This window comes from Saimiri boliviensis, chromosome 4 (assembly GCF_048565385.1).
Source record: "Saimiri boliviensis isolate mSaiBol1 chromosome 4, mSaiBol1.pri, whole genome shotgun sequence".
Classification (NCBI taxonomy): Eukaryota; Metazoa; Chordata; class Mammalia; order Primates; family Cebidae; genus Saimiri; species Saimiri boliviensis.
Window position 1 is genome coordinate 31,655,069 of NC_133452.1, and position 14,258 is coordinate 31,669,326.

Sequence of the window (14,258 nt, forward strand, 5' to 3'; positions counted from 1 at the left end):
CTGATGAATCACGCCCGCTCCATGCCGCGGGCCACGTCAGCCCCGGGCCCCGCCCGCCGCTCCGCCCCGCCCGCCCGCCTGGGTCAGGTGCGCTCCTCTCCGCGGCCGCGGCGGCTGCGGGCTGGGGCCGGGGAGCGAGGCTGGAGGCCACTGACCCGACCTCCGAGGCAGGCCCCGCGGGCGCCGGGCTTCGCGGAAAGGTGGGGGCGGATGTCCGGAGCGGACTCGCCGGCTGCCGGGAGGGAGGGAGCGCCTGGCCAGCGGCGGGCGGGGACGGAGGGGCCTCGCCGCGGTCCTGGCACCGCCTGCGCCCAAGGTGGCCGCGGGCGGCGTCGGAGCCGTCCAGTCCGGACCCCGGGACCCCCAGCACGGTGCAGGCGCAGCGCGCGCTGCATCCCGTCGTCTGCAAACCAGAAAATTGGTGCGTTCAGTCACAAACAGCGCTTTGGGCCACTCCCCGTGCCAGGCTCGGACGATGCAGCGTTGAAGCCACTGTGCCCTTGTCTGCAGGGAGCCTCCAGTCAGGCTGTCGACACCGGCCGGGCGGTGGGCTGCGGCGGGGCTGGAGTAGAGCTGGATACACCCAAGGAAACCGGGCCCAGGGAGGCTGAATTACTTCCCTGACCAACAGGAGTTGGGCTCCAAACAGGTCCTGAATCCAAAGCCCCTGCTAAAAACCTCTCGCCTCCCCTTCCCGTCCTCTCTTGGCACTGAATTGCTGCCCTATGAAACATGGGGCGGACCCGGGCCACAGCAGCAGGGGTCTTCTCACTGGGGTGAAAAGGGGGAGCCCCCAGGAGGCGCACGTGGGCAGTGGGGAAAGCAGTGCGACAGAGCACCCCGTGTTTCCTGTTTCCTTAGAAGTGTTCCTGCCGTGGAAATGAGGATGACGGACTCCAGAGGGGCAGCGGGGAGAACAAAGGTTCTGCAGGAATCTAGAAACCAATGAGGCCGAGGGTGGCTGGGAGGGGATAAAGGAAAGTATGTCAAGAGATATTTAAGGGTAGAAGCAATAGGATTTCATGACAGAATAGGGAAGAGACGATGTATATGGGCTGGCTCCCAGGTTTCTTGTTTAGGAAATGGGGAGGATGGTGGCCCCATTCTCTTAAGTTAAAGAACAGGAGAAAAAAAAGGATTTGGATTAGGAGGGATATATGAGTTCAGTTTTGAACATGTTCGGGTTGAAACGATACTGAGATACATGTCGGTGTTTTTTTCATGGACAGGAACTCAGCATAGGGCTCTGGGAGGGATGCCAGTATTTGAAGGCTGGTAAATATAGGGAGTTGTTGATGCCTCGAGTTTGGCAAAGGTTGCACAAGAGAGGAAGTGAGGGGCTCCTTAATTCTCAAACGATGGGTACAGGAGCAAGGGCCCAGGAAGGAAGAGAAAGAGCAGCTGGAAATCTGAGGTGTGGGGGGCAGCCAGGGGAGGGAGTGCCACCGGAGGGGTGTCCAGCAGATGGGGATGTTAGATTACTCCTTCGGCGCTCTTGGTATTGAGGAGGCAAAACCTACAAAGTCCCAGCCCCCAAGGATCCTCTTACCACTACCCTCACACCCAATGAAGCCGTCATTTAAAGAAAGGTTTAAAAAAAAAAAAAAGGCAAAACACTGCAGCAGATAATGTGCTTGGGTTAAAGAACATTGTTAACTATTTGGAAAAATATATAGATCACAACTTTTTTTTTTTTTTTTTTTTTTTTTTTTTTTTTTTTTTTGAGACAGAGTCTTGCCCTGTCGCCAGACTCGAGTGAAGTGGTGCAATTTCGGCTCACTGCAACCTCCGCCTCCCAGGTTCAAGCCATTCTCCTGCCTCAGCCTCCCGGGTGGTTGGGACTACAGGTGCACACCACCACGCCTAGCTAATTTTTGTATTTATAGTAGAGACAGGGTTTCACCATGCTGGCCAGGATGGTCTCGATCTCCTGACCTCGTGACTGGCCCGCATCAGCCTCCCAAAGTGCTAGGATTATAGGTGTGCCTCAGCCTCCCAAATTGCTGGGATTACAGGCATGAGCCACCACGCCAGGCTTAGAAATCACAACTTTACATCATGTAGCAAAATAAATTACAAATGTATTAAAGAATTAAATTTAAGAATTAAATGATAAAAAGTTTAGAAGAAAGTGTAAGTGAATATACTTGTCTTAATGCATTAAGATTATTTCTAACAAACTAAGGCAGAAACTGAAAAAAAGGTCAATAGATTTGACTATTTGAATATATAAGAACTTTATGTCAAAAGTTCCATACAAAATTAAAAAGCAAATGACATTTTGAGGGGTGAATTGAAGTAAGAAAAGAGGACAACTCTATTTTAACGTGTTTATTATTTTTATAATTAAAAACAATTTCACTTAAGCTGCAAACTAGGAAAATGTTTATATCAGACGTGTGAAGTTCAAATAGCTTTGAACAAAAAAAAACTTTTCCAAAGAATTAAAAAACAAATGTTCCCTCTGTATTTAAAATAAATCAATAAATCAATAAATATAAAGTCAGTTTACAGAGGAAGGAATACATATGACCCCATAAACTTATGAAAAATGTTCAGGTACCTAATAAAGAGCACAGACTTTTAAAAAAGATACTATTTTTTTATTAATCACATTGACTAAGAGATGTTTTAAATGTTATTGAAGAAGCTGAGCAACAAGGGCCTCTCATGTCTTGGGTGCTGGTCAGAGTGTAACTTGGTACTACATTCCTGGAGGGAGCCTGGATGTGTATGTAGTATAGGTATAGCTCTGACCTAACAATTCGAGTTCTGGGAATTCATCCAAAGGAAGTGATTATGGAAATGGATAAGGATATTTCTACAAGGATTTCAGTGTGTCTTTCAATTCTAAAAAAAAGAGAAAACTATCTAAATATGCAACAACAAGGATATGGATAGATAAGCCATGATATATTCATAAAGCATGATATTATATAACCTTTAAGATTAATGTGGGAGAGTAGGCTTGGTGGCTTATGCCGGTAATCCCAGCACTTTGGGAGGCTGAGGTAAGCAGATTGCTTGAGCTGAGGAGTTCGAGAGCAGCCTGGGCAACATAACAAGACCTCATCTCTACTAAAAGAAAATTTTTTTATATGTAAAAAGAATAATGTTAGAATGAGAAAAAATTTTTGCAATCTACCCATCTGACAAAGGGCTAATACCCAGAATCTACAAAGAACTAAAACAGATTTACAAGAAAGAAAACAAACAAATCCATTCAAAAGTGGGCAAAGGATATAAACAGACACTTTACAAAAGAAGACATATATGAGGCCAACAAACATATGAAAAATTGCTCATCATCACTGGTCATTAGAGAAATGCAAATCAAAACCACATTGAGATACCACCTCATGCCAGTTAGAATGGCGATCATTAAAAAATCTGGAGAAAACGGACGCTGGAGAGGATGTGGAGAAATAGGAACACTTTTACACTGTTGGTGGGAGTGCAAATTAGTGCAACCATTGTGGAAGACAGTGTGGCGATTCCTCAAGGACCTAGAAATAGAAATTCCATTTGACCCAGCAATCCCATTACTGGGTATATACCCAAAGAATTATAAATTTTTCTATTATAAAGACATATGCACACATATGTTCATTGTGGCACTGTTTACAATAGCAAAGATCTGGAACCAACCCAAATGTCCATCAATGATAGACTAGATGAAGAAAATGTGGCACATGTACACCATGGAATACTACACAACCATAAAAAATGATGAGTTTGTGTCCTTCATAGGGACATGGATGAATCTGGAAACCATCATTCTCAGCTAACTGACACAAGAACAGAAAACACCGCATGTTATCACTCATAGAAGGGTGTTGAACAATTAGAACATGTGAACACAGGGAAGGGAGCATCACATACTGCGGTCAGTTGAGGAGGCTAAGGGTCAGTTGGGGGTGGGGAGGGTGGGGAGGGATAATGAGGAGAAATACCAGATACAGGTGATGGTGGGATGGAGGCAGCAAACCACATTGCCATGTATGTACCTATGCAACAATCCTGCGTGATCTGCACATGTACTCCAGAACCTAAAGTACAATTAAAAAAAAAAAAAAAAAAAAAAAAAAAAAAAAAAAAAAAACAGGTAACTGAAAAAAAAATAATGTAGGAGAGAAATATTGAATAATATGAAAAGTGGTGTTGGGGGCAGTGGCTCACACCTGTAATCCCAGCACTTTGGGAGGCTGAGGTGGGTGGATCACTTGAGGTCAGGAGTTCAAGACTAGCCTGGCCAACATGGTGAGACCCTCCCCCCGCTGCCGTCTCTTTTAAATAACAAAAATTAGCCTGGTGTGGTGGCATACGCCTATAATTCCAGCTACACAAGAAGCCGAGGCACAAGAATCACTTGAACTTCGAGGCAGAGGTTGCAGTGAGCCAAGGTCGCACCACAGCACTCCAGCCTGGGCGGCAAAGTAAAGTGGCTTGTACTAAATACTTAAATAAACAAATTGTAAAATGCTGTGTACTTCTGTATACTACATAATTCCAATTTTATTTAAATATTTTATTTAGATGTATATGTAAGTTCAAAAATATTTACATATATGTACATACATATCTATGGAAAGTACACACAAAATATTAAGTGATAATCTTTGATGGGCGTATAGGGGAGTTTATTTTTCATTAAATATTTTTATATTCTGATCCTAAATACTTTTATGATCAGCAATTTTTGTTTTGTAAGTGGCACAAAAATGAAATAAAAGTAGTATCCAGGCAACAAGGTCAACATCCAGGGAAAGGACAAAGGTAAACATAGAAAATGACGTGAGAGAGTTAGGATCCAGGCGAAGCCCAAACCGGGAGAAATGATGACTGCAGCAGCCAGTGGAATCAGGCAGATAGACAACCCAGCTGATGGCTATGAAAGAAAGTACACACTTTTCTACTTTCTTCCCGTAACTCACAGTAGAAAATACGCTTTGCATTGTCAACTCCTATACACATACATGTATAGATGTGTTAAAAAACGGAAACAACAGTTGTAGGTATCAAGCAGTACTTATTGTTAAGTATAACAGTTACTATTAGGTATGATTTCATTCACTGCAGCAGGCATGCTTGCCTGGTCCTAAATTCATTCTAGGTCGCGGGCATGAGGACAATGCTTCATGCACAACCACAGTGGTGTGTGCTGTGATGACTGCTTCTTCCCAGTGTTTTTAGTTTTGTTGCTTAAAAATTCTGGCTCACTAAATAAGTTGCTGTGAATGCTCTTAATAACAGTGAACTCTGTCTAGCAATGGAAAGTCTTTCTTAATCTTGATCTAAAGTGGTGATAAACTTATTCTTCAAAATATTAACATAAAGTATTAGTGATTAGCTTTCTTCTTTGAGTATCAACCTTAATATGGATTCAGGATTTTGGAAAACAGATCTTCTATCAATTTTTCCCTCAATATTTCAAATTTCTCTTTGGGAAATAAGTTTACAATAGAGACTTGTAACAAAATTAATATCATTTTATTCAAAATATCTTCATTAATTTTCTCTTTACGTGTTGCAAAATTGTGGACACATATTAACCACAGTGATTACCTAAAATATATTTGTGAGTGTTGGACATATTAAACGTCTTGAAATGTATTGCTACTTTTTCCATGTAGATCCAAATTCATTCAGTTTAAAATGTCAAAAAAAATGAGTCCTATTTGCAAATTCTTTTGGTGAAATATCATCTTCAAAATGCCAAGTGAGATGGCTTTCCAAATAGAAAAATACAAATCCCATTCCTGAGCTCATATAACTTAATTAGTACTTTCCTTGTAACAATCAATAACTTCAGTACAATGCGACATATACATGTTATTTGATGGAAAGGCTAAGTTGTTTTAACACAGACCCAGCAATACAGTGGTTTAAAAGCATAGCCATTGGCTTCCCAAACCCTGAGTCAGTGGTCTAGGTTGGTGCAGCAAGTCCCAAGAGATCATTAAGTGACCATGTACCTTAAATGTTACTGTTTCCCCATCCCATAGGGTGTTGTTCTCATTTGTGTGTTCCAAAGATATGTCCCAGACACGTTGTGTTCCAGCCCATAGAAAGAAGAAAGGAGAGCAGGGGATTCCATGCCTCAGAGGTGGAAGTCACACAAATCCCATCTATTGCATGGGTGAAGACAAAGTTGCAGAGACATATCTGAGTAATCACAGCTCCGTTCCTATGGCAAAGGGAGGGGAATCATTAGTCTCAGCCACAGATCCAATTTCTGAGAAACACAAAATAAAAAGCAAAGGTTCCTTTAATAAAATTAAACAGCTACTACTAACAATACTACTTTTGTTTTCAAGTCCAAGAGATTCAGTACAATTGTCAGGATGTGAAATCTTTGTAATGTATAAAACACAGATTTTAAATAATGTACAGAGTAATTTCTAACAGTATTTTAAATTATTCTACTATGTTTCCTGGTCATATTTACTTCTGAATCACTCACAATTCCATTACAATTTTCCAGTTGAATTTATGTTCTTCAAGTAGTTTGGTGTTTGGTTAAAGGAAAACAACACAATAAATCCTTTATAAAAATCATATTTTCATACATATATTTGGCATAAACTGAAAGTCTAAGTAATATGAAGTATTAGTGCTCTCATTAAGTGGAATTATGCAATCTGTGTCTGCCTGTATGTGCCTAAGAAGTATAAATTCTATTCTGTACATTCCTTAGAACTATAATATGTTATGACTTAGAAGTATAATTTTAAATTCCCAGCTGATTTATCAAGGATCATATTCACTATAACCATGTATGCTGAGAATAATTTTTTAAGAAGCTGTTTGTTTCCTTTTGCTAAACATAGGTGACTAATTGTGATGGTAATGCTTTTACATTAATACCAATGGGAAATAATGATAACAAATTTATCTCTTTTTTTTCTTTGAAAATATTTGAAGGCCGTATGAACAAATTTGGCTTGCTGTATTTCAAAGGATTTTTTTGAAAGATCTTAAGCTTTTATTTGCAAGAATGTCATTACAAGTAATAAATTTTCAGTGAATTTTGAGCAATTGATAAGCTATACTTTACCATTATTAAAATGACTCACACTTCTTGGGCTTATAGTTCAAATAATATAATTTGTTAATTAAAAGAGATGTTTTTCTTAATATTCTAACTATAAACATGCCCAAATCTGGCATTTCAGCCAGAACATGCCTCTGTGTTTTTCACATGATTGTTTCTATTTCTTCTAATATAATCAACTATGTTAAGGATAATTGGTATAACTTTGATTAAAATGTACAATTACCACAAAGTTGAAAAATGCCTAACAATTATGCCTAATTCAAAAAGCACACTGAAAGCTTCTAGCTCATAGCCAAACCTTGGTGGAAAGTCTTGCTGCCTTTGCCAACATTGGACAAAGTTCTTCTAAAACTCACTTTATAATTAGCTATAAATTACATTGACGTAAAATAAAACTATAAAACATGAACCCTCCTGATGCAATTATGATCAATTCCAGAAAATCAGCTGAGACACCAGTGAGCAGAAGAGTGACTGGCTGGCAGTTCCCAGCCAATGCATGTATTCATTACCTCCCATCCTCCAGCTGTCACTCAACTCAGTTGTCTGCAGGATTTGTGGCAACATGGACAGCTCCTGCTAGGCATGTATGTGTTGCATTCTGATATGGCAGGTTCCATATTAATTCATTTCTTAAAATAATATGGTTTGTGAAACAGACTCATTAATTTCACAACCCACCACTCATGGGGAGAAGCCTGGAATTTGAAGAACACCAGATCGGAGGAAAATTTGTGATTAAACAGCCTAGTGGTGGGGAGTATATTTATACAGTGAAAGAAAAAAAGACATAAAAGCATGGTTGAAAAAAGACAGGAGGATGCCAGCCTAAGGGGGGAAACAAGTACCCTAGGAAGATGGGAAAGGTGGTACCTAGAGTACGGACAGAGTTATTGCCCAGTTAGGGGATGAAGGCCAATTTACAGATATGGGCAGGGGGTGAAGATAGAAAGCTGGGCTTTTATGTTGTTTAGTTGTTGATGTAGAGACAGGAATTTGTGGGAGCTACACCTGGTGACTTCCGTTTTTCCTCATGAAACAAGAAGACATATGTTGAAAGTAAGAGGAGAAATAAATAGAGGACCCAAAGTTTGGAAATAGGAAAGGGGGGACTAAGGATGTTTAGAAAGCTTCTGTGAAATGTGGAGGACCCAAGTAGTTCCCTATTTATGAATGCTTCGAAGGCAGTCCCAATCCTGCAAAATTTTCATATCTGACAGTATCTGCTGAATTTGCCATTGCTTTAGATCTTGACCACCTAGGTTCATGATACTAAATCTATACTTATAGCTCAAATCTCTGTTATGCTTGTTTTATCTGATGTACAAATCAATCTTTTCACTTACTCTAATGCGTGACTCACAGAATACAGTAGTAAAGAAATTTATTTGCGATATAAAAAATTATACCCAAATGTGCAGCAGTATAATCAGAAAGTAAAATAAGCATATTTTTGGGTTAAATTCAATTTTGAATTAAATTTAGGTGAGTAATAAAGTATTTAATTTGAATATGCTTTATAAAAGTATAATTTCAGCATTTAAAAAAGTAATTATATTTAATACTTTTAAGAAACATATAAAATATTGTGTGTCTTTTTTCAAGGAAAAATTTTAAATATTCACAAAATGTAATATTAAACAATTATTCATATTAAAAGATAATCTCTTTACTTACAAAATAATTTTATATTTTAGCAATAAATAATATGCCCTTAAATATGAGACATTTGGACTTTTGCTTCTGGCTCTGCTAAAGCAGCTTATATCAGAACCACTTACTGTTGAAAGCAGTTATAAATCTGGTTTAAACCAATTAAGAGGAGCTGTTTGAAGGCATCTAAACAACCAAGGCAGCCAGGACTTGAAGGAACAAGATATTAGAGGGAAGGAGAAGGTACAGAAGTGAGCCTGATGTTATTTGCTACTTTATTCCTTTGGAGCATTTGCTAGTTTACCTCATAGTGCATGGAAGTCAAGCTGAAAATGGTGACCTAGGGATATCTGGGAAGACAAAAATTGGAATAAGACAATTAGAATTGAGGAACCAAGGTAATGGGGAAAAGGAAATCACAACAGTGTTATGGCTATATAAAATTATACATCACATTACAAACAATAACCAACCTCAAAATACCTGCCACCTGCTTGTTAATAAAATTTGTATGTTTTTGGAGAAACTCCATGTCTACTAAAAATTGGTCAGGCATGGTGGTGCATGCCTGTGATCCCAGTTACTTGGGAGGCTGAGGCAGGAGAATCCTCCTCCTTGAACCCAGGAGGAGGAGGTTGAGGTGAGCCAAGATCCTCATGCCATTGCACTCCAGCCTGGGCAACAAGAGCGAGATTCTGTCTCAATAATAATATTAATAATAATAATAACTAAATGTTTTGATAACCATATCTGTGTATGTAGACATATATGAATTTGTACATATTGGTAACTTTTATATAAACAAGGTAAATGCTCTTATACATTCTGCTTCCTTTTACTCTTTAGTTTGTCACAAACAATTTTTCCTTTTCAACGGCTGCTTATTCTGTTGTATGACTCTAGCAAACTATTTAATCCATGTATATTGTTGGATTCCAGTTTTTACTATTATAAACAAGACTTCAGTGAACACTGCTGTGGTTATTGTATTACCTACCTATTAGAATATATTTCTAGAATAAACTCCTAGAAGCGGGGAGTGCTGAGTCAAAAGGGATACACAACTGTGAGACCAGTATTAACAAAACCAGACAAGGACACAACAAAAAAGAAAACTACAGGTCAGTATCCTTGATAAACAAAAATGCAAAACCCCTCAATGTAATACTAGCAAACCAAATCTAACAACACATCAGAAAGAGTAAATATCATGATCAAGTGAAATTTATCCCAGGGATACAAGGATGGTTCAACATATGCAAATCATTATGTGATGCATCACGTTAACAGAAAGAACAAAACCCATATGATTACTTCAATAGCTGCACAAAAATATTTGACAAAATTCAACATTCCTGGCATGGCAGAGGCCGCCGCCGCCTGGAGCCTTGTAGTATCAGCCATGGTCAACCCCACCGTGTTCTTCGACATTGCCGTTGACGGCGAGCTCTTGGGCCGCGTCACCTTCGAGCTGTTTGCAGACAAGATTCCAAAGACAGCAGAAAACTTTCATGCTCTGAGCACTGGAGAGAAAGGATTTGGTTATAAGGGTTCCTGCTTTCACAGAATTATTCCAGGGTTTATGTGTCAGGGTGGTGACTTCACATGCCATAATGGCACTGGTGGCAAGTCCATCTATGGGGAGAAATTTGATGATAACTTCATCCTAAAGCATACAGGTCCTGGCATCTTGTCCATGGCAAATGCTGGATCCAACACAAACGGTTCCCAGTTTTTCATCTGCACTGTCAAGACTGAGTGGTTGGATGGCAAGCCTGTGGTCTTTGGCAAGGTGAAAGAAGGCATGAATATTGTGGAGGCCATGGAGCACTTTGGGTCCAGGAATGGCAAGACCAGCAAGAAGATCACCATTGCCGACTGTGGACAACTTTAATAAGTTTGACTTGTGTTTTCTCTTAACCACCAGACCAATCCTTCTGTAGCTCACGAGAGCACCCCTCCACACTGTTTGCTTACAGTATCCTAAAATCTGTGCTCTTGCCGCAGTTTCCTTTGAGTTCCGTGTTTTCCTTGTTCTCTTCCATGCCTAGCTGGATTGCAGAGTTGAGTTAAGTTTATGATTATGAAATAAAGACAAAATAACAAAAAAAATTCAACGTTCCTTCATGATAAAAACTCTCAACAAATTAGGTATAGAAGAAACATACCTCAATACAGTAAGGGCCATAAATAACAAACCCACAGCTAACATCACATTGAATGGGGAAAAACTTGAAAGCTTTTCCTCTAAGAACTGGAACTACACAAGGATGCTCACTTTCACCACTTTTATTCAACACAGTACTAGAAATTCTAGCTAGAGCAATTAAACAAGAGAAAGAAATAAATGGCATCCAAATTGAAAAAGAAGTCAGATTATCCCTGTTTGCAGATAATATGATTGTATATATAAAAATATCTAAAGACTTCATTAAAAAAACTTCCAAACTGATAAATGAATTCAGCAAATTTGCAGGATTTGCTGCACAGTGCTATTAGTGTAGCACTTCTGTACACTAATAATAAACTAGCTGAAAAAGAAATCAAGAAGGCAATTCCCTTTACAATAGCTGCCAAAAATATTAAAATGCCTAGGAATAAATTTAACCAAGGAGGCAAAAGATCTTTACAATAAAATCTATAAAATGCTGATTAAAGAAATTGATGAAGACACAAGTAAATGGAAAGACATCCCCTGTTCGTAGACTGAAAGAATGAATATTGTCAAAGTGACCCTACTACCCAGAACAATCTACAGATCTAATGCAATCTCTATCAAAATACAAATTATATTCTTCGAAGAAGTAGAAAAAAAGTTCTGAAATTTGTGTGGAACCACAAAAGACTCACAATAGCCAAAACAATACTGACCAAAAAGAACTAAGCTGGAGGCATCAAGCTACCTGATTCAAAACATATTACAAACCAGTAGTAACCCAAACAGCATTGCACTGGTATAAAATCACTCACATAGACCAATGGAGCAAAATAGAGAACAAAGAAATAAATCCAGATATTTACAGCCAACTGATTTTTGACAAAGGTGCCAAGAACACACACACTGGGGAAAGCACATCCTCTTTAATGAATGGTGCTAAGAAAACAGAATATTCATATGAAGAAGAATGAAACTAGATCCCTATTTCTCACCATATACATAAATCAACTCAAAATAGATTAAAGACTTAAATGTAAAACTCAAAACTGTAAAACTACTAGAAGATAACACAGAGGAAACACTCGATTTGGGCAAAGGTTTTATGGATAAGATTTCAAAAGCATAGTCCACAAATGCAAAAATATACAAATGGGATTACGTATATCAAACTGAAAAACTTCTGCATAGCAAAGGAAACAACTAACAGTGTGAAGAGATAACCTGCAGAATGGGAGAAGATATTTGCAAACTATTCACCTGAAAAGAGATATTCAGAATATACTAGAAACTCAAAAGCAGTAAAAGATCTGATTTAAAAAATGGGCAAGCAATCTGAATAGACATTTTTTAAAAGAAGACACACAAATAGCCACCAAGTATGTAAAAAAAAAAGCTCAACATTAGTAATCATTAGGGAACTGCAAATCAAACCACAATACACTATCATATCACCCTAATTAGAATAGCTGTTATCAAAAAGACACAAGATGCTTGTGATAACTCAGAGAAATGGAAACACATACACTGTTGGTGGCACTGTAAATTAGTACAGCCATTATGGAAAACAGTGTAGAGTTTCCTCAAAAAACTCAAAGTAGAACTATACTATATGATCCAGCATTCCCACTACTGCATATTTATTCAAAGGAAAAGATTATTGCAGCACTATTGTAGCTAAGCTACGGAATCAATGTGTTTATCAGCGGATGAACGGATAAGGAAAATGTGATGTGTGTACACAACAAAATACTGTTCACCCACAAACAAGAATGGAATTCTATCATTTTTGGCAACCGAGTGAGACTAGAGGACATAATGTTAAGTGAAATAAGTTAGGCACAGAAAGATAAACACAGCATGCTCTCACACATATGTGGGAGCTAAAAATGTTCAGCTCATAGGAGTATAGAGTGGAATTGTGATTACTAGAAGGTAGGCACAGGGGGAGACAGAAAGTTTGGTTAAGGGTTACAAAATTACAGCTAGCTAGAAGGAATAAGTTCCAGTGTTCTACAGCACTGTGGGGTGACTGACCATAGTTAGCAATAATTTATTTCATATTTTCACATAGCGGGAAGAGAGGATTTTGAATGTTCCCAACACAAAGAAATGATAAATGTTTGAGGTGATGGATATGTGAGTTACCATGATTTGATCATTACACATTGTATATGTGTATCAAAATATCACTCTGTATCCCATAAATATGTATAATTATTAAATGTCAGTTAGAAAATTGTAAGAGAATTCAAAGTGATAAAACAGATTGTACTATAGTTTGGCATTTTTTTCTTTCATAGTAGTACACAGAATAATGATATATATGATCAATGCTATGTTAGTTTTGGTGAAATATCAATTATTAATAATTGAATATAGAAAGACGGTGATCTGGGCTGGGTGTGGTGGCTCATGCCTGTAATCCTAGCACTTTGGGAGGCCGAGGTAGGTGGATCACGAGGTCAGGAGTTCCAAACCAGCCTGGCCAACATGATGAAACCCCATCTCTACTAAAAATACAAAAAATTAGCTGGGTGTAGGGGCAGGTGCCTATAATCTCAGCTACTCAGGTGGCTGAGGCAGGAGAATTACTTGAACCTGGGAGGTGGAAGTTGCAGTGAGCCAAGTTTGTGCCACTGCACTCCAGCCCAGCCACGGTGTGAAACTCCGTCTCAAAACAAAACAAAACAAAACAAAAAGAAAGAAAGACTGTGATTTGCACATGTACCCCAGAACTGAAAGACAAAAGAGAGAAAGAAAGAAAGAAAGAAAGAAAGAAAGAAAGAAAGAAAGACAGACTTTGCTTATGTTCTTAAAGCTTGTTTTGTTTTTGATAGAATAAACTCTCATGAACTAAGAAGAAAAGTTTACATGGTTAAAGGGTTTGGCAACATACTGTCTATGTTCAAGACTCTATTCAAGGAACATCAATGTTTGCTTCCTCTAACAGTGCATGGAGAGCCTGTGTTCTCTCTTTAGCTTCACAAGATATTGAAGATCTTTTCTCCCTTAGCCAATTTATTAGTTGAAGAAATTACATTTAATTTTTGTTTTAGTTTATAACAAAACCTAAAAGATGAAGTTAAACATCTTATTTGTATTGTTTATTCTCTGACTGTTTATGTCCTTGGCCCATTATAAAATCAAATAACTCTTTTATCAGTTTATAAGTACTATATGTATATTAGGGATAGTAACTTTTGTCATATAAATGTTGCAATTTTTGTCATTTTTAAAAAACTTTGTTATGACTATCTACAGAGAAATACTAAATTCCGTGTGTGTGTGTCTCAATTTGGTGGCAGAATGCTCATTATTAATTGCTTTTTATTATCACTAGCAGTAATCCTCTAGAAAACCATAAAAGAACATGAACTTCTTCACAGACAT

General features: G+C 38.5%; 1 protein-coding gene across 1 annotated transcript; it reads left to right on the forward strand.

Annotated features, from left to right (window-relative positions):
• Window positions 1-10,086: 10,086 nt before the first annotated feature.
• On the forward strand, window positions 10,087-10,633 carry LOC101052883 (peptidyl-prolyl cis-trans isomerase A-like). The gene has a single exon (XM_010337562.3). The coding sequence runs from the start codon at window positions 10,113-10,115 to the stop codon at window positions 10,602-10,604; it is 492 nt and encodes a 163-aa protein (XP_010335864.2). The 5' UTR covers window positions 10,087-10,112; the 3' UTR covers window positions 10,605-10,633.
• The last annotated feature ends 3,625 nt before the right edge of the window (window positions 10,634-14,258 follow it).